Source organism: Panicum virgatum, chromosome 1K (genome assembly GCF_016808335.1).
Source record: "Panicum virgatum strain AP13 chromosome 1K, P.virgatum_v5, whole genome shotgun sequence".
Taxonomy (NCBI): Eukaryota; Viridiplantae; Streptophyta; class Magnoliopsida; order Poales; family Poaceae; genus Panicum; species Panicum virgatum.
In genome coordinates this window covers 3321504-3339879 of record NC_053136.1, presented here as the reverse complement: position 1 = coordinate 3339879, position 18376 = coordinate 3321504, and the positions used below count along the sequence as shown (strand labels likewise).

The 18376-nt window shown below is 44.7% G+C and overlaps 4 protein-coding genes across 6 annotated transcripts in view; 1 reads left to right on the top strand and 3 right to left on the bottom strand.

Moving 5' to 3' along the window:
* Window positions 1-387: 387 nt before the first annotated feature.
* LOC120647934 (protein FAR1-RELATED SEQUENCE 5-like) lies at window positions 388-1922 on the bottom strand. Its single transcript, XM_039924740.1, has 3 exons — window positions 699-1922; window positions 518-619; window positions 388-432 (listed from the first exon to the last, which is right to left on the bottom strand). The coding sequence occupies exons 1-3, from the start codon at window positions 1920-1922 to the stop codon at window positions 388-390; spliced, it is 1371 nt and encodes a 456-aa protein (XP_039780674.1).
* Window positions 1923-3770: 1848 nt separating this feature from the next.
* On the top strand, window positions 3771-5108 carry LOC120643410 (50S ribosomal protein L3, chloroplastic-like). Its single transcript, XM_039919792.1, has 2 exons — window positions 3771-4322; window positions 4671-5108. Exons 1-2 carry the CDS (start codon window positions 3824-3826, stop codon window positions 4958-4960), a joined length of 789 nt encoding a protein of 262 aa, XP_039775726.1. The 5' UTR covers window positions 3771-3823; the 3' UTR covers window positions 4961-5108.
* A 3016-nt stretch (window positions 5109-8124) lies between these two features.
* Window positions 8125-12428, bottom strand: LOC120643153. 3 transcript variants are annotated; one of them, XM_039919690.1, is made up of 8 exons: window positions 12189-12428; window positions 11899-11989; window positions 11058-11163; window positions 10091-10279; window positions 9383-9847; window positions 9182-9265; window positions 9000-9086; window positions 8125-8428 (listed from the first exon to the last, which is right to left on the bottom strand). In XM_039919690.1, the coding sequence occupies exons 2-7, from the start codon at window positions 11947-11949 to the stop codon at window positions 9025-9027; spliced, it is 957 nt and encodes a 318-aa protein (XP_039775624.1). In that variant the 5' UTR covers window positions 11950-11989; window positions 12189-12428; the 3' UTR covers window positions 8125-8428; window positions 9000-9024. The 3 variants fall into 3 exon arrangements, 2 of the variants coding, with proteins under 2 accessions (XP_039775624.1, XP_039775634.1); XR_005662979.1 differs by having other exon boundaries at window positions 8137-8428; window positions 9000-9079; window positions 12189-12427; XM_039919700.1 differs by lacking the exon at window positions 9000-9086.
* An 895-nt stretch (window positions 12429-13323) lies between these two features.
* The window catches only part of LOC120643053 (WD repeat-containing protein 11-like), a 29022-nt gene continuing 23969 nt past the window's right edge, over window positions 13324-18376 (bottom strand). The window contains exons 12-21 of the mRNA XM_039919613.1: window positions 18198-18358; window positions 17300-17402; window positions 16870-17074; window positions 16511-16797; window positions 16319-16440; window positions 16101-16245; window positions 15273-15365; window positions 14603-14676; window positions 14074-14127; window positions 13324-13984 (exon numbers count right to left, since the gene is read on the bottom strand). Of these exons, the coding sequence (XP_039775547.1) occupies window positions 13675-13984; window positions 14074-14127; window positions 14603-14676; window positions 15273-15365; window positions 16101-16245; window positions 16319-16440; window positions 16511-16797; window positions 16870-17074; window positions 17300-17402; window positions 18198-18358 (1554 nt within the window). The 3' untranslated portion in view covers window positions 13324-13674. The remainder of the gene's footprint in view (window positions 13985-14073; window positions 14128-14602; window positions 14677-15272; window positions 15366-16100; window positions 16246-16318; window positions 16441-16510; window positions 16798-16869; window positions 17075-17299; window positions 17403-18197; window positions 18359-18376) is intronic.

Below are 18376 nucleotides of genomic sequence, written 5' to 3'. Positions count from 1 at the left end.
ATGACTAATAAAACAAGTAACGTTTTCACTTCAAATAGGATAGTCCAGTTGCACTTTTGGCCCAAATAAAGCTCAGTTCGGAATTACATGATCAATGCACACATGTCCTCTCACTATTTTATATTCTGACGGTAGAATAAGCACATGAGCACTGTGCACTGTTACACACAAGCATTTTAATAAGCATTTTCAATAGATACATGCTCCAAATAATCAAAATAAGCTCCACCGAAGGGACCACTATATCATATATATATATATATAAATTTAGCCACATAATTGTTAGGGCTAAAAACAAAATAATCTTCATCAAAAGCCATCTGTCAGCGCACATGTGCTTGACAAATTTGCCCAAAAGAACAAAATATCCTTCCATGGGGTAGGAGCCTAAAGAAGATCTGGAATAGACATATAGTCAATTGTGCTAGAATCCTGTAAAGACAAAGGGAAAAGTTAAAATAGGAGAAAAATTAATAGTTAATTCTACACAACTGAACAAGAGAGTTATTGAATCTACCATTAGCAAATCTGTGAGGCTGCCGAAGAGCAAGGTATTATGGCTGTTTTGAGCATTATCCATGGATTCTTGAGTTTGAACACCACCAGCATTTTCTTCATGCTGCATTAAGCATCCAATTTTGTTTGTTAGCAAAGTGATAAATAGTTACAATACATTGCAAGGGTTTTCAGCAACATACATTAGACTCATTAGGTACTTTCTTTGTGAACTTTCGAGTCTTGTCAAGCCAACTTCTATGTCTCTTCGGATTTTTTGGTTGAATGTCTTTTTTCTTTAAGCGTGCAGCACTGAGCATGTCTTCATCTTGTGGAATATTAGGCTGGACATTGTATGAATCAGACAAAATACTTGTAGATACACTGAGTTTGTCCTTCAGTTGATTACTAAGACAATCAAGTGCATTATCTACCAAAAGGCAACACTCTATTGAGCTTGCAGCCTGATATGCCAAGTTTAGAAATTTATGAGACATAGACCTGTAGCGGAGCATAGCATCTAGTTTTGGATTTTCAATTATGCTCCTTCCTTTGTTGTCTTGTATAGTTCCATACCTGGCTTTCCTTGTCCAACGCTTCAGAATGTAATGGTTGGGCAATAACTTGATATTCATCAAGTCAAGAACTTTCAAAGCATGGCCACACAAAACACCGGTTCTTGTAAACTGCTCACAGTTGCATGAAGCTGTTTGCTTCTGAGGATCACCAACAACTATGCGCTCTTGTTCAGAACTTAAATCACCATTAGACCTCATAATAGAAACAGCATACTTGTTATTTTCATCCAATGCTCTAGTGCATGCTGCCATGGATCTCTCGTATTCAGCTTGGAATGCTTCAAATATTTGAGGGCTGTAAAGTTTGCTTGCTTGCACTAGCATAGGTGTCCTCATTCTTATTCTAGGTAGTTTTTTCCTAACTTCAAATTCTTCATCTAGTTCTTTGTTTCTTTTTCCTTGCACCGCTCTTTCAAAATGCTTTAAGAACCGAATGATGTCAAAATCTGATTTCAGATGATTTTTCAAGTCACTATTGAAACTCTCACTTAATTGTGTGCTTCTCATACCCAAAGTGAAAACATCTAATTGTGTGCTTCTCATACCCAAAGTGAAAACATCTCTCATGTAACATTCAGCCCATTTTTCCTTGAACTTGTAGATGCTATCAAGCCATGACACCCTCTTATTGTCAACCTTACTCCTCATGATGTTAAATGCTTCTTCAAAGGCTTTCTTGTCCTCAATGCTATACATGCAAGCACTAAAATCTGTCAAAATATGTGATTCTTCATCTTCAACTTCATCTTTTTTCTTTTTGCATAAGTGCTTGACAGCATTTTGCATTATGTGATGAGTGCACAGTCCATGCCAAGCTGCTGTGAATACCTCCTTAACAGCATTTCCCATTGCTGTGTCTTGGTCAGTAAATATTGCTCTAGGTTGTTTCCCATTGTGTGCAGCTAGAAAAGCTTCAAATAGCCATGCAAAAGATGCACAGATTTCATCAAATAAAAGAGCAGCTCCAAAAATAACAGTCTCTCTAAATTGATTGAATCCAACAAAAACACCAAAAGGCCTGTATTCTTTGTTTGTGCCAAAAGTAGTGTCAAAAGTCACCACATCACCAAAGTGAGCATAATCAATTATCATCTTAGCATCAGCCTAGAAAATATTAGTTATATGTTCTTCCACATCTAATTGTAAAGCATAGTGGAAAGAAGGGTTCTCAGAGATCTTGTCTTGAAAATACTTCAACATGCTTCCTGCCTGACCATATGCCAACTCCCTTTGACGCCTACCCTGCAAGTAATTTTTTTGATCACGACAAGTGTAGCTGAGATTCATTGGTCCTCCAACTTGGCGACTAGCCAACTCATGTGCAGCTTTTGGCCTAATTCCTGAATCATCGGCAGCCTCAATTTCAAAAGCTTGCACTTCTGAAATCTTTCTTTGCGATAGCATCAAGTGACATGTTTGTGGCAAGTGAAGAACATGATTGTGCACAATAACCAGATCAAGGACTTCATAGTTCTCTGAAACTCGATCTAATGTAAGAGTCATACGAACCGGACAACCTGTTCTTGTTTCTTCTCGATGATTTTTTGTGGTGTGATCTCTCTTGTCTCGTGCTCGAAAACCCTCCTTGGCACACACATATCTACATGAGGTTACCTTCCCATCAAATTTGCTTTCATTTGTGTACCTTTTTCTAACCTCAAAACCAACGCGGCCTCCATAGTTTATCCAAAATGACCACGCATCGTCCAAGTTACTAAATTTCTGACCAACTTGAGGTACCCAGCTAGGGTTCACATTTTCTCTGTACATGAAAAAATGCATTCTCATTGCTCGTATCTAAGTACAGACAAATACAAGAATGAAGTGTGGAATGTGAACATAACTTACTTGTTGGGTTGTGCTTGTGCCATTACGAACCAACAGCATGAAGCGGACCGAAGCGGCCGAAGGTGAAGCAGACCGCGAACGTACACGTAGCTGGGCACGCGGCGTCGTAGACGCGGGCGAAGAAAGGTCAACGGCTGATGTGGCCAGAGCTACGGCGGCAGTGGCGCAGAAAAGCTCGGAAGGCGGCGGCGGCGCGGATGTAGGCGAAGGCGGCGGCGTGGATGGGAGCGGCGCGGATGCGGGCGAAGGCGGCGTCGCGGATGCGGGCGAAGCTCAGCAGACCGCGCGGACGCGGCCGCAGCTGGGACAGCGACGGCGCAATGCTCGACCGCGGCGGCGGCGCGCCAATCCCGCCCAAAATTACCGCGTGCGTCGTCCGTATCGCGCCATTTTCTCCGGCGGCCACAGAGCAACTTAGACACCGTAGCTGATTTGGGGAATCCGAGCTGGGCCTTACTGGGCCACAAAACACTACTGGGCTGTGATTTTGGAAGTGGGAAGGTACTATATTCTCAACCATAGGATGGCAAATGAACGGCATCGGAGAGGGGGCACGTTACCTGTGACTTGCCTTCACCAAGTTAGACAATCCACGCCGACGCGGCGGCTTATCAGATCGGAGCCGCACTCCGACCCAGCCCAACCGGCGGCTTGGTGCCACCGCCTGTGGTGGCTACGCCTCTCCGTTTCTCTCCAATGAAGGCGTATTTCAAGAAGGCCCTCTCCGAGCCGGCGTTGCGGCTTGGTGCCTACGCCCGTAGTGCCTACGCTTCTCCGTTTCTCTTTAATGAAGGCGTATTTCCAGAAGGCGCCTCCGAGCAGGCGGGAGGATAAGGGGAGTTGCCGCAAAGCGAAGCCCCCCTATCCCAATCGAATTCAGTCACTCCCATTGGAATCAGGGAATGGCCATGGCGGCCGTGGGCATCGCCGGCGGGGCACTGGCGCCCCTCCTCCCCCAGCAGCGCCGCGGCCGCTGCGCGGTGTCGTTCAGGCGCGCGGCGTCAGTGGCGGTGCGCGCGTCGTACGAGGCCGGGGTGGGCGTGATGGCGACCAAGGTGGGGATGATGACCTACTTCGACCCGGCTACGGGGAAGCCGGTGCCGGTGACGGTCGTCGGGTTCCGGGAGGGCGGGAACGTGGTGACGCAGGTGAAGACGGCGGCCACGGACGGGTACGACGCCGTGCAGGTCGGGTACCACGGCGTGCGCGAGGACAAGCTCACGCGCCCGGAGCTGGGCCACCTGGGCAAGGCCGGCGCGCCGCCGCTGAGGCACCTGCAGGAGTTCAGGCTCACCGCCGTCGACGCGTTCGAGCCAGGCCAGGAGCTCGACTTCGCCGAGCTCTTCAAGGAGGGCGACCTCGTCGACGTCTCCGGCAACTCCATCGGCAAGGGGTTCCAAGGTACAGCAATCTCTGACACCGCCAATTGCAATGCCATGGACAACAACAGTTACCCACATTTCTGCAAGTTATCCAGTCGTATCATTCCATTTCATGAAGCATGAAGTTAGCAACATCAATGGTTTTCTTGCAAATTATTGGCATTGCAATCCCATTGCCAGTGTTTTGTATGCCCATTGGGCCACCAGCACTATCATGAGCTGAAAATTGTATGCTTCCCAGTTCTTGGCTAGGCTTGGTTGTAGTTTCAAGCACATGCATTTGCAATTGCAATGGCACCCATGCCAATGCTATGCAATATCCTACCATGTTTTTGATTCGTTCGCGGTTACTTGTGGCATTGTACAGGTGGTATCAAGAGGCACAACTTCAAGCGTGGGTTGATGACTCACGGTTCCAAGAGTCACAGACAACTGGGTTCCATTGGTGCTGGAACAACGCCAGGGCGGGTGTACAAGGGGAAGAAGATGCCTGGGAGGATGGGAGGAACCAAGACCAAGATCAGGAAGCTCAAGATCGTCAAGATCGACAACGACCTCCGGGTCCTCATGATCAAGGGCGCTGTACCAGGGAAGCCTGGTAACCTCCTCCGCATCGCGCCTGCCAAGATCGTCGGCAAGAACATCCCCAAGAACTAGAATCTTTCACTAAACTTTGAGTGTTCCCCACCCTGCTTCAAACTGGATGTAATTTCTTCACCAACTACCAGTTTTTGTACACATAAGATTTCAGATTAGTAATCATCAGATATGAGTGTTATCGTCCATTCTGATGACAGCTTGTCCATTTGCATTCTTTGGACTGAATCTCTCACCAGATGCTTGTGTGATGGATCTGCAAGCACATTCTGTTGTACCGTGCGGATTGCAGATTCAGGAATTGCTGAAGAATAAGTAGATCATGCCACAATGTCGAATGCAACAATGTCTGATCTGAAGCTGACAAATGCAATGAAAAAGGAACAAGGAAATGCAACGAACAAGTGACATGACACATGGCAGATATACAATGGGCAACAGGGACAAGTCAGGGATAACTAAGACGGTAAGGCTGCCCGCACTGGGCTCTGTAGACCAAACGGTACATCTTATGCAGTTCGTTTTACCGCAAAAAAGCATTGCAGCAGGGGTCCGTATCGCGCGCGCTATCCTTGCGGACGCGGAGCGGCGCGGCAAATCGAGCGCAGGTAGCGGCCGCTCGCTACGCTGCCACCGTGGCGCGGGTCCTGCGCCGCCCAATAGCCTCGCGCGGTCGAGGCCCGCCGAGCGAGGGAGAGAGGAGAAGGGGTGCCGCGCGGTCGAGGCCCGCCGAGCTCCAGTCCGGCGAGGCCCGCTGCCCCGCCGTGGCTCTGCTCCGCCTGCGCCCCCGTGGGGCTCGTGGCCGCGGCCTCCTCCGCCGTGGGGCCGAGCACTGGGCCGAGGCCTCCTCCACCGCTGGCACCGCCAGGCCGCACGGCGGCACGCCCCTGCTCACTGGGGGAGAGGGAGTGGGAGGGAGGGAGGAGGAAAAGGGGCGCCGGCGAGGGAGTGGCTCGGGGTCCCGCCGCCGCCAAGAATCCGCGGACGAGCGAGGCATCCGCGGATTCTTGGCGGCGGCAGGACCCCCGAGGGAGCGGCCGCCCCCAGCTCGCCATGGACCCGCGCGGCGAAGGAGGAGGGCGGAGGGCCGCCGCTGCCATGGACCCAAGCGGCGAGGGAGGAAGGCCGGCGGGATCCGGCCGCGTGCGCCATGGAGCCGCCACCTCCGCCTCGCCCCGCCCCGCCGCCCGCGCCCGCGCGCGCCGCCGAGGGAGCCGGGGAGGGCCGCCGCCATGGCCACCGCGCCCGTGCGCCCAGCTCAGGGAGCACGAGGCCACCGCGAGGCCCACCGCCGGGGGCAGGCGCGCCGGCCTCCACCACCCCGCGCGAACCTCTGCGTCGCCGTGGCCGCCGTTCGCAGGGGATGCAGTTGCAGGGGACACATGCCCACCGCCGACCTTGGCCGCTCCGGCGCGAGGGAGGCTGCAGCAGGGGAGGGGCCGTGGCCGTGGCCACGGCGCGGCCACGGCCACGGCCACAGCCATGGGCGGCTGCTGCAGGGGAGGGGCCGTGGGCCGCCGCCTTGGCCGCTCCGGCGCGAGGACGACGGTGGGAGGCCGGAGCTCGAGCCGCGCAGGGCCCCTGCACGGACACGCCGGGGCATGTCCTGGCCCCCGCCCCGTCCGCTCCTTGACCTCCCCGCCCCCGGCCTCGGGCGCTCGGCGCGCTGGCCGCCTGGAGCCACCCGCTCGCCGCGTGGCCATGGGAGGGGGCGGAGGGCCGAGCCCGCGGCTCACCAGGGAGAAGGCGTGGCCGGACACGCCATGGGCGGCGCCGCCGCCATGGATCCACCTCCGCGCCGCGAGGGAGGGAGAGAGGCTAGCGGCGGCGGGTCGACAGAGAGAGACAGAGAGCAGGGGAGGGGGGCGAGACGGACGAGGGGAAAGAAAAGAAGGGGAGAATAAAAGAGAGAAAAAAAAGAAAAGGAAAAGAAAATGAGATGTTAGGTGGAGATAGTTGAATAAAATATGTGATAGTTGGGATATAGTAGAGATATAGAGAGTGAACGAGCGCAGCGAAACTGAATATAGAGAGGAGAATCTCGATGACCAGGCAGGAATATTTCTTTTGGAGAGTGAATTTAGAGAGTGATGAGTGCGGAGAGCCTAACGTCGAGCTTCCACCACAGCTAATGCTAACTTAACTGAAAAAAATACAGATTACTACGTCAGCATTATCAGCAAAGATAAGAATACGATATTTTTTTGGCATCCTTAGTGAGCTGAAAATTGAGTGCCTTGAAGTTGTTGCCAAGGCTTGGTTCTAGTTTCAAGCGCTTGCTTTTGCAATTGGAATGCCACTCTTTGTGAGGCATTTGTTCTCCTACATGTTCTTGATCGGTTCGCGGTTACTGGTGGCGTTACGCAGGTGGCATCAAGATTCAAGAGGCGCAACTTCAAGCGTGGGTTGGTGACGTACGGTTCCAAGAGCCATAGGCGGCTGGGTTACAAGAGGATGCCCGGGAGGATGGGAGGCACCAACACAGATCAGGAAAGCTCGACATCGATAACGACCTCCCCGGTCGAAGCGCAGGGACGGGGTCCGCAGTGCCGCCTACCAAGATCGTCGACAACGGCAAGAACATCCGCAGGAACCGTTTTTTTTTTCAGACCCTGCTGCATAGTGGATGTAATTCTTTGCTAATTACAATTTTTTTTTATACACACGAATTTTCAGACCAGTTGAGAAGCTAATCTTCAGATACGAGTAATGAGTGTGATACCATGCATTCTGTTGACAACTTGTTCTTTTCATTCTTCGGACTGAGAGCTAGTAGAATCTCTGGCCCGATGCTTTGGTGGAAGATCTGCTAGTATATTGTGTAGTAACGCGCCGACTGCAGATTGCGGAGTTGGCAGAGAAACACAGACCGGAAGCTTAACCATGCAGGACTGTCAGACCGGATGCCAAATGCAATGAAAAAGGAACCAGGAAATGTAACAAACAAGAAACATGACAGGTACTCCCTCTATACTCGAAAAGAAAGTAGATTTGGACAACGACACAGTCTTCAAAGCTTAACTTTGACTTCTTATTTTTATAAAAATATTTATCGCAAAGTGATATATTTTATATTTTTATGAATATTTTTCAAGACAAATCTATTCATATGATTTTTGTATTTTGAAACTCAACAACTTAAAAGTTATTAATGATTTATATTCCCAATGTTTGACCCAAACTTTGTCCAAAACAACTTTCTTTTCGTATGGAGAGAGTATATGTGCAACCGGGACAAGTCAAGGATAGAGCTTCCACCACAGCTATTGTACCTTAACACTAAACAAATACAGGTTACCGCCACAGAATCATCAGCGAACATAAGAACACAGACTTTTACATCCTTAAATAACAGATTATTGGGTCTAACAAGGTTTCATACAAGTCATCCATGCTTGCAGTCTAGAAAGCACAGAACCTAAAACCGAAGAAGAAACAGTTTCTGCCAAATCAGCTAGTTCCTTGACCACAATTGTAGATACTGTTCTGACCAAAATAGTATGTACAAACGGTGCATCACTGCTCAACCTGCACAGAAGGAATGACCAACCAAACAAGTTAGGAACAGTATAGAAACTGCTATTACCTGACACATACCACCATCAGTATTTTAAGTTAATGTAAATTTGGGAGCACGCAATACAGTATTGATACCAGCAGGTCTAAATGCTGGATTAATTTTCTTCTGTTCAAAATCAAGGCCAAGCAGCAAGTATCAGTTACAAAAGCCCGTCTAACAGCAGTTTCTGCAGTGAGATACAGAGCTGACTGCCTAGTAATGCAGCAGACTATGATTCCCCTACAATTCCTTCTTTAGCTAGGTTCTGAAGCCAGCTTTTGGTGGCTACAATGTACAGGAGTGCATCTACACTGTACAGCAAACTCGCCATCCTTTTTTTTTGCATCCCTGCTCTGTATATCAACTCCTTAGTTTGGTACAGGTTTCTGTTTAACTTTATCATTTGTGCATCAACCCCACCAACCAAATCCAAGCCAAGACCAGGAACTAAGTTAAGCACACAAACTAAAACAAAAGAACATCTGCTTGCAAATATTTGCCTTGTAACTGCAAAAATCATAAAGTTGTTGACGAAGTTACCTCATGCAGTGCCATCACAGGCTGATTAATCACTTCCAAAATCTTCAAAATTAACACCCTCAGATACTGTATCTAGCCGCCTATTTCCTCAACACAACAACAACATCAACATTTAGGAAATCATTAGCAAATGGAGCATCGTGGTATTGTGCCAAGTGGTTGGGGGAAGGAAAATGGTTAACCTGTATGCTCTCCAGTGATAGACTCTGGAAAGTTGTTTGTCTCAGAAGGAATAAAAGGGGATCGGCCATAATTCTCTAGTATTTCTGCATGTGAAAGACATAAGATGCCTTAATGCATGCATTACACAACAAATGTATAAAATAGCAATGATGAAGAAAGAAAACACTAGAAAAATGATAAGCAATATCGTATAAAAGTACCTGCACTTTGGCTGAAATCCTCTGTCAAATCCGAAAAGCTGAAATTACGAGGGATCTGGCTCAAGAAACCAAATGATGGTTCCACATCCAAAATTGGATCTCCTAATTGCGGTCCATTCAATTCAGAACTGCTAAAAGATCCTCCTGATACATCTCCAACCGACTGCTCTAGGAACACATTCTCATTGCCGAATGCAAAATCTGAGTTGCTCGAGTAGCCAGCCTCTGTCTTTATTGTTGTTCCATTGTGTCCATTAAACTGCCCAACAGTAGAATTATGCGCTGCTAGCAGACTTGATGAATCATCCATGCCACTAGGAAGGCCATGAACAACTTCAGCATAGATAAATTGGTCACTGGATGCAGCACCATTTACTATACCACTAGAACCTCCATTACGCAGCAAGCTATCTTGCATTGCAGTACTGGGGATAGTGTCTGGCAGAAAGGGCACATTTTGGTTCACTGGGACAGGCAACATTGGACTATATTAGAACTCATCACCTCCATTGGTTTTATAGGTCATATTTCAGGAATGCGATTAAGTGAATCAGAAGATAAATAGTAAATGTTTTATGGAAATGACCATAGTATCATTGCATTTATGTCTTAAGAATAAAAAGTCATAATGATATAATAGTTTAAAGAAGTTATTGTAACCGCTGGCAGTTAGTGCAGATGTATAGCTGCTGAAAAAAAGAAACTTACATGCGCTAGAGTTTGAGCCATTAGGAGCAGCAGGAGGCATAGAAGATACTCCAGAAGGATGATCTTTACTCATAATTTGATACTGCTTCTCAAGGAGCTTATTGAAGGCTACTATTTGATTCATAAGCATTAGCCTGACATAGTATGCCTTAAAAAACTCACGATTCTCTTCCTCAAGTTTCTGCCATACTGGAGAAAAGAATGATGAGTAAGTAAACTGGAAATGAAGAAACCGTTGTTAATATTATAATGATGGGACAGCACCAACATCCTTGAAAATTTCCTTGAGAAAGGCAGGTATTCGCACCAATGAAAAAATCACATAGCCCAAACCACATCCAAAATCTGAACATAGAAAGTTAGAGCGCAAAGCAAATTACGCATTGATGAATTGATTACAGGACAGAAATTGGTTGACAGGCTGTTCATTTGTGGCTGAGTCGTAGCTTCTAGGTCCATGACAGAGAACATTCTTTTGTTTCTGGTTCACAGGTCGTGCATGTTTATTCAAGTTGCCCAAGTCTATAAAAGAACGGGATGATAAAATGACGGTCCAATAAAAGTAAAAATAATACATTATTAGATTAAATCAACAAAAAGAAAAATATTTCAACTAAGCAAGAGATGTCTATGCCCAATAGACGGTAATAGTTGTTCACAACCAATGAAAAAAGGGACTCCCAGACTCCAGAGTAACATCATCATGACAATAGCTTTAACAAAATAAACATACAATACTCAAATATATTTTTTTTCCAATTTCGAGGAAATGTTATGCTAAGTGAGTGGCAGAGCCCACAATGTTGCAATCATGATGCACTGTCATTTACAGATTTGAAATCTTGTTAAATTAAATAACTAATAGTTTTGTATTTACAAAAACTACCATGTACAAAACTTGTGAAATGTAAAGTGAAAATTAAGAAAAAAAGGGACTTTTGTGCATACAAGACTACAAGAGTATTACCAAGTTCAGTGAAACTAGGTTCTATTTTTGCCTGCAAAGATAGAGTATCAACCACTTCTTTCTGGTTCATATAGAGCTGAAGGCAACGTTCAATGAGATTCTGGACCTGCAAAAAAGACTCTGCAAATGAGGACTTACTGCTTGAAGTGCAAAAAAAGAACTAGCGCATCCTATCATGAGGAGGAAATGTTTCAATCACAACTTCTTAAAAGAAAATAGAAACGTATGCGGTAGTCATTGCTGTTTGAGCATAGATGAGATAAACAGATGCAGGCATTTCAGGAACCATAAAGTGCAGATATCTGCATGAGGTAAACTTATAACGGCCGAGGCAAAATGAGAGTGCAAGCACAAGTCATGATAAAGGATAATTAATAAATAGATACATCCAAAAGCGCAAAGCGACAATGGGAACACACGGCTTTTCCTTTAATACACATCATTCTTACAGGTGGCAAACCCTAGTGGCGTCATAAATTCGCCGCTCCTCTCTTCCCCATGCACGCTTCTTCCCCTACATCAATTCAGTACCAGCCCAGCAGTACTATAAGATCTAGTGTGCAAGCAAAGCCTTAACGAGGGTATACAATTGCCGCAGCACCACAACCATTTGTAACCCTAAGCCATCCCATACATCTCAGTTCTCACCAAGCTTATAAGGTAACCAAGCATGCAGGGGAAAAAAATCCAATAATGCAAGCAACACGATTCAAGGTTGCCTCTGCATGATTGATGCGGGACCCGTCACCCGAGTACCACAACACAGACTAAAAGAAAAAAAAAACTAGGAAGCAGGATGAACGAGGAGAAAAGGGGGTGGTATCATGCTGAGGGTGCTCACAAGCTGTATGTCCTGCCGCGAGACCTTTCGGACGTCCTCTCCTCCCGGCATGGCCGACGCTCCTCAGGCACCCCCTATGCCCTAAATCTCCCTGCGAACGCCAAGCCAGAGCAGACTATAATAAATAAACAAACAGATAAAACTAACCGCCGCGAGAGACGATCAATCACGCGGCGTAATAATCAACCGAACCAAGCTCCAGCAAAGTAGAAAGGGAAGAAGCAGGGCAGGAATCGTCCGATCCAGCTGGCCCCGCCGTGAAATCTCACAAGTTTCGCCCTCTCTCTTACCTCGAACCGGAGGGGCGAAGCAGGAGCGGCGGAGTACGAGGGAGGGACGGAGTACAGCCGGCCGCGCGTGGTGTCTGCGCGCGTGATCGGGTCCCGTCTCTGGGAGGCGGTGGCGGCGGAGAGAGGTGGGGTGGAGGAAGGCGATGGCCCCGGCGATCAGGTGGGGGCGCAGCCAGACCGCGAGGCAGGAGGCACCAAAGGGGGAAGCGGCCAAGGTGTCGTTGGTGGGATGCTAATCCCGTCGGGTTATGTAGGTGTTATCCGGTTTAACAAAACGGGGAAGCGGAGGCCGAGTGGGACGGACACACCCCGATTCCGTGCTGCCGCAGGTCAGCTGAGCTCACGCTCTCAGCTCAGACCACAGACCGCTTAGTTACCTGCCAGTGTTTTTACCGTAGAGAGAATTGTCCGAATCTACCGTGACAAATTGGGAATGCCAAGACATTTGCTCGCTTTGGCGAGAATTATGAGATAATGGCATTGATTAGTTTGGTGATACAACACAGATGCAAAATGTTACTAAAAAATGGTGTTAAGAGTAAAAAAAACTCCTCTGTAGATCAGGCAATAAGCTTTCAAGTTTAAGGAAAATATGTTATCCATGACCCATAGTCGTGGAGGCCGCATATACTCTTTCCGTTTCAAATTATAAATCGTTTCAAAAATCTTGGAGAGCCAAAATTTTTTAAATTTGATCAAATTTATATGACAAGATAATACTATTTATGATACCAATTAAGTATTATTAGATTTTTTGTTAGCTATATTTTCATAGTGCATCTATTTAATGTTATAAATCTTTATATTTCTTTCTATAATTTTGGTCAAACTTTGACATGGTTTGACTCTCCAAGATTCTCGGAATAACTTATAATTTGAAACGGAGAGTATATGCAAGATTCTTGGAATGACTTATAATTTGAAATAGAGGGAGTATATAGAACAAGAACGTTGCTTTCAAACTTCCAAAACAATGTCTCCACGGATTAGAAAGGGGACGATTGATCCAATGACAGCGACGGCCGACGGCTCCAAAGGCCTGAAGCCGTGAAGCAATTATCCATATGCGGATAAGCATATACGATTATCTTTAGGAAATTTCATGCAGGCGTAATGTAAAGTAATGCATCCAGGCTAAGGAAACTTCGTTGCACCCTCTTCTAACACAAATTTATATGCTAGTTTGTAGTTAATACAATATGCTTGCTGTGTGTCTATATATAAACAGTGCCAACCACTGCCACCTAGGATACAACACTGCACGCCTATTCCTGCCTCCTGTTCACCAGATTCTGCCACATCAGCAGTCCTAATCCCGTGTTTGGTACCTCGGACAAAACAAAAAACTTCGCAGAAACTTGGAAGGAACTTACAACCTGTCGAGAAGCTTCACAAAATGGAGAAGCCAAAGCTAGACGCCGAAAACTACAATTACAAGAGCAGATCAGCCACAGTCCACAGAGCATGTTGACATGGCGCACAAGGATCAATAAGCACTGGGTTCGGTGTCCATGCAAAGATGAACCAGTTTCTGCTGGTACTGCCCGAACACTTCACTGACTGCAATCAGGTCCTCCTCGGCCACATTTTTGGAAGGGAACCGGAGTTTCTCAGTCTGCTCCGGCATCGGTTCTGAACCTGACGTGTCCTCAGTGGGCTCTGATTCCGTGGCGATTTGTGAGTAGATCTCATGGCAGGCTAGCAAGAATATGGCGGCGGTGTCTGGCCGCTGGTTCTTGCGGAGTGTATCCAAAGCCTCCGGCAGGGCTCCAGCAGCAACGTATAGTATTAGAGCTCTATAGAAGATTCAAAAAATGTGTTGGTACCAAGAAGAGGAATAGAACAATCAATCAACTCTAGTTTGGCTGTTAGGGATCAGTCTTACCTCCACATGTTCTGCTCACCACGAAGAACATAATCGGCCCACCTCTGCAGCACCCTGCATGAATCAAGCACCACGGATAAGAGTTAGCTTAGTAAAAAAAACAAGGAATGTGTTTAACTACTGGCAGCTTCAAGAAATAGCGAAGTAAAATTTGGGCATCACCCAGTGCCGCAGAAAACAAATGTGCCCACTGTTATCTGGTTCCAGTCTGGCATCAACAATTATGGATCAACAATATTAGGTACAGCAGTGCCACAGGTGCACAGATTCATCCAGTGCTGCAGAAAACATATGTGCCACACTATGACTAGATCATAAATTTCATATCTCCAACCGTTTACTAACTCTCGTACTCCATTCACTTTGGCCGTGAGATTCACAACCATGGGCAGATAGTTCAAGCGATAGTTATTATTAAATAAGTTGCAAGACAGAAACAAGGTGACTTTTATAAGTACTTTGAGAGCACAAAACACCGATGAATCTATTCATATTTTGGCATATAATTATTGCCATAATCAAATTATACCTTGCATAGTCAGACCCATGCAAATGGCTTGAGGCCAAAGTAGCAGCATCGTTCCAGCAACCAGCATCTTGAAGCTGAAACAGAACCAAGGAATAGTGTCGTTCGGCCCATGTTCAGTTCAATTAGCATTATGCACAAATAAGATTTAGAAAAAAACAAATATCACAATAATTAAAAAGGTTCCTTTGATGCAATGCAACTTTGATGGGCATATTGTGGTTAGAAAAGGGAACCATTCTGTAAACAAAGATACAGAAATAAATAGTTTATAACCCGCACATCATGTTGATTATCCATTGCATACATCAATTGAAAGAGGAAGTAGATAATACTGACATAAAGAGCTTTAACTACTTTGGTGTTAATATTGTTCCTTTAACAAATACTGGAGCCAGAACTACTTAGGAGATTAATTGACTGGAGAGCAGCATGATATAAGGTAAGATATTTAATATTGAAGGCACAAGTAAATTGCATTTTTTTAAAAAATCTATATTTATCATAACAGATAACAGAACTGTAGATTATTTCATATCTAATAAGTAAATATATGGAATATGCTTAGATAAAACAGCATGATAAGCCAGCCAGATTTTTCAAAACTAAACCAAACAAAAGATAAACATAAGAACTATAAGGTTTAAAGGGTACATTTGTTTATTAATAGTACCTGTGAACATGCTTCCTGATATCGTCCTACAGCACAGAGAAGATGCGTGCCAGATAGAGATTTGTCCGTTCTAACCATATTGGCTGCAACAACCTACATAAGATCATACTTAAAAAAGACCACCCTCTACAAACAAACAGCTATGGACATATGGAATTTACCAAAAAGGAGATCCTAACAACTTCTAGCTCATTTTTTTTATTCTGAGTACAAAGGGATTCTAACACGACACATATCACAAAAAAATATATATAAAGGATTAACAACTAGGAGTTAGTTGTGGATCATGAATGCTTGTGTGTTTTTTTTTTGAAAGCTAAGAATGCTTGTGTTGACACCACTAGACTGTATAAGTAGTTATGCTTAGTTCATGTTGATGGATACAATGTAGAAAACATTAATGTTTCCATTCTGTGTTTGAGAACACTGCAATGCTTGCATCCTACAATTGGGAAATAAATAATGCATTCTGCTACACTCCTTTTGAGCTTTAGCGCTATTCCAGTTTATAGTTCTCCATGCTTGAGAGTTATATTTAATTTAAACTGCTTTTCATGTAGAAATATATTTCTGCTAAAAGTTGATATCATTAGTACCAATCATTCCAATGCTATTAGCCCATGGCCAATATCGATAACTTTACATAGATCAATGATCAAAATTCAAAATATTTGGTTGCCATGCATACAAAGCAACATTATTTTCAAATAAAGATAAATAAGCGTGCAGACATTTCAAGCGGTTGCCCGGAATTGTTATCAGTCAGTATATTGCGTAATCCTAGAAAAGAAAACTGTACTGAAGAATGGTTGTCTTATGGCCACTCACCTTCACTGCAAGTTCATGCAAGGATTGTGAGACTGCAGATGACAGCACAACTGCTCTTAATGCATTTGGGTAAAAATTTGATCCTTCGGGGGGCGTCGATAGTAACAGTGAGACTGCAGTTTCTAAGTTGCCAAGAGAGACAAGCCTGTGTTCATAGAATATGATAAACATGTGCACAAACAACTACCTATATATATCCTAGTGATGAACATTCTTACTCATGAACACGTTTTTGCAAAGCTTCTTCACCATCAAGCTTATCATGCCATGGTATCCTTTCATTTGCATTGAACCACAGTTGCTCTTGCTTAAATGCCATTGAGCTTAATTGCCCATAATTCTGCACAATGGTTAAACTGTTAAATTCAAGAGAATAGGCATATTCAACTTAAAATTACAGTGCATACTACCGTAGCATTTTTAATGAGCTTTCCAGAAGCAGATCTCTCTCTTGAAGATATCTGGTTCAATGTGGAACCTTGTTCAGGATCTGGATGTAGATTTGATTGTGACATCTTCTCTCTTGATCTAGTTGTTGATTTATCCAGGAAATGGCGAAGAGCTTGAGGCAGCTGTAGCCAGAAAAGTGCTTCTTGGACATCACCAAAAATCGCAGCAGCAAATGCAAACCTTGCATAAGTTCCCTTGTTCACTATAGCTGAATATAATCTGGCTCTTCCATCATCAAGAATGCAACCTTCCTAACAAAAGTAGTGTCACTATGCCAAATCATCTGCTGGAAAAACAAATAAAAATGTTGCTGACATACCCTCCTTTCTGTATGGTTCCAACACTTTAAGGAGCAATTCAGCCACAACAGTGTCGCCAATAGGAGGCAGTGTTGTCTCAATCATGTAACTACGAAGATCTCCAAATGCTGGCGCTACCTTAAAGCTGTCCCTACCTAATTTATCACTATTATTGCATTCAAACCAAGAAGGCTTCACACCAAGCTGCAGAATCATACGCACAGCCTGGGACATAAAAAGCACAAGTGGAGTGTTTGCAGTTCAGAATTTGATCATTCAAAAGACCAAAATGCAATGCACATGAATAATTCTTTGCGAAGAGAATAATATCAACAAATCCAGCCATCACTTTAAACACATGACGCAAATTATAAGTAATATACCCATGCAGCAGAATTTATGCGTAGTAATATCAAAAATATGAATATTTAAATATTATATGCACCTTACCAAAGCATGAGCTGTCGGGAATAATACTGGCAAACAAAATGGCATTGGCCTAAACCTCTCTTTCATAACCACTGGCTTTGAAACTGAACTGCCCTTGGCATCACTGGTGAAATAAAAAAGGAAAATAAAAACAATCCACATGTAAATTTTCTGAAAATGGCGAATAGAGCATCAGACATAAGGTCATAGCCACAAACAAGTGGCATGTTAAAGTGGATAAGGTCTAAAGCATCATAGAAGAGTATCAAAAACCATTTTAGACATTACACCGTATTTTCAAGTTACAGAAGACTAGATTACAATTCAGAGAACAAATGGTAATATGCAATTACTTTTGGGGGGCTACCTGTCTAGAAACTACGTGTAGGACATTTCAGCACCTACATCATCATTTTTATCAGACACCAACAGCAAAGAAAAAGGAAGGAAGGGAAGGATTAACAAGTGGGAAAATTAGGTGAAAAAAAATTTAACTTCGCTAACTTAGTGCCCTATCATGTCGACAATACTTTTTGTGAATAATGAGATATAATGGCTTGGAAATTTTCTTCAAATCATTTTCTTAAGTTGTTTCAGTTTAGTGCCCTATCAAGTTTTTTTTTCCTACTATGCTTACATTTGTGTAGAAGTTCTTGTTTTGTGTTGGAAACATGTTGGCAATCTCTTTAGCATGCTCTAACAACTAGGAAAGGTTATATTCAGCATACAGCTCAATAAACTCACAGGGTAACATAGCTATATTATAACAAAATAGAAAGTTAAAGAGCTCGAGTCCATATGTTACTTCTGAGCTCATAAGCATGGCAGAGGGTAAAGAAACATATTTAAATATCATAAATAAACAGAGTAATTCTACACTGGGATTAGAAGTATCATATGTATGATGAAAATGACATACATGTTAACCTCAATCAGTCGGAAGCTACTATCAGCTCCGGCAATGCATAATACAAGTGGCTCATCCTTTTTTGTTCGGGTTGACAACCAATCAAGCTCCAAGACAAGGGTACCAGGAGATTGCGGTTGAAGAAGGGCATTCGCCAAGGGGTCTGGACTATCCTAAAACATAGTTCCTGA

Excerpts from the sequence above, each read along its gene's own strand:
- LOC120647934 (XM_039924740.1), bottom strand. The coding sequence starts at position 1,922 with ATGGGAAATGCTGTTAAGGAGGTATTCACAGCAGCTTGGCATGGACTG. Across the intron at positions 620-698 it reads AAGTACCTAATGAGTCTAAT|CATGAAGAAAATGCTGGTGG; the intron begins GTATGTTGCTGA and ends TGCTTAATGCAG. Across the intron at positions 433-517 it reads GCCTCACAGATTTGCTAATG|GATTCTAGCACAATTGACTA; the intron begins GTAGATTCAATA and ends TTGTCTTTACAG.
- LOC120643410 (XM_039919792.1), top strand. The coding sequence starts at position 3,824 with ATGGCCATGGCGGCCGTGGGCATCGCCGGCGGGGCACTGGCGCCCCTC. Across the intron at positions 4,323-4,670 it reads CATCGGCAAGGGGTTCCAAG|GTGGTATCAAGAGGCACAAC; the intron begins GTACAGCAATCT and ends GGCATTGTACAG.
- LOC120643153 (XM_039919690.1), bottom strand. The coding sequence starts at position 11,949 with ATGCCGGGAGGAGAGGACGTCCGAAAGGTCTCGCGGCAGGACATACAG. Across the intron at positions 10,280-11,057 it reads ACCTAGTTTCACTGAACTTG|TATGGCAGAAACTTGAGGAA; the intron begins GTAATACTCTTG and ends TCTTTTCTCCAG. Across the intron at positions 9,087-9,181 it reads TATCACTGGAGAGCATACAG|GAAATAGGCGGCTAGATACA; the intron begins GTTAACCATTTT and ends TGTTGTGTTGAG.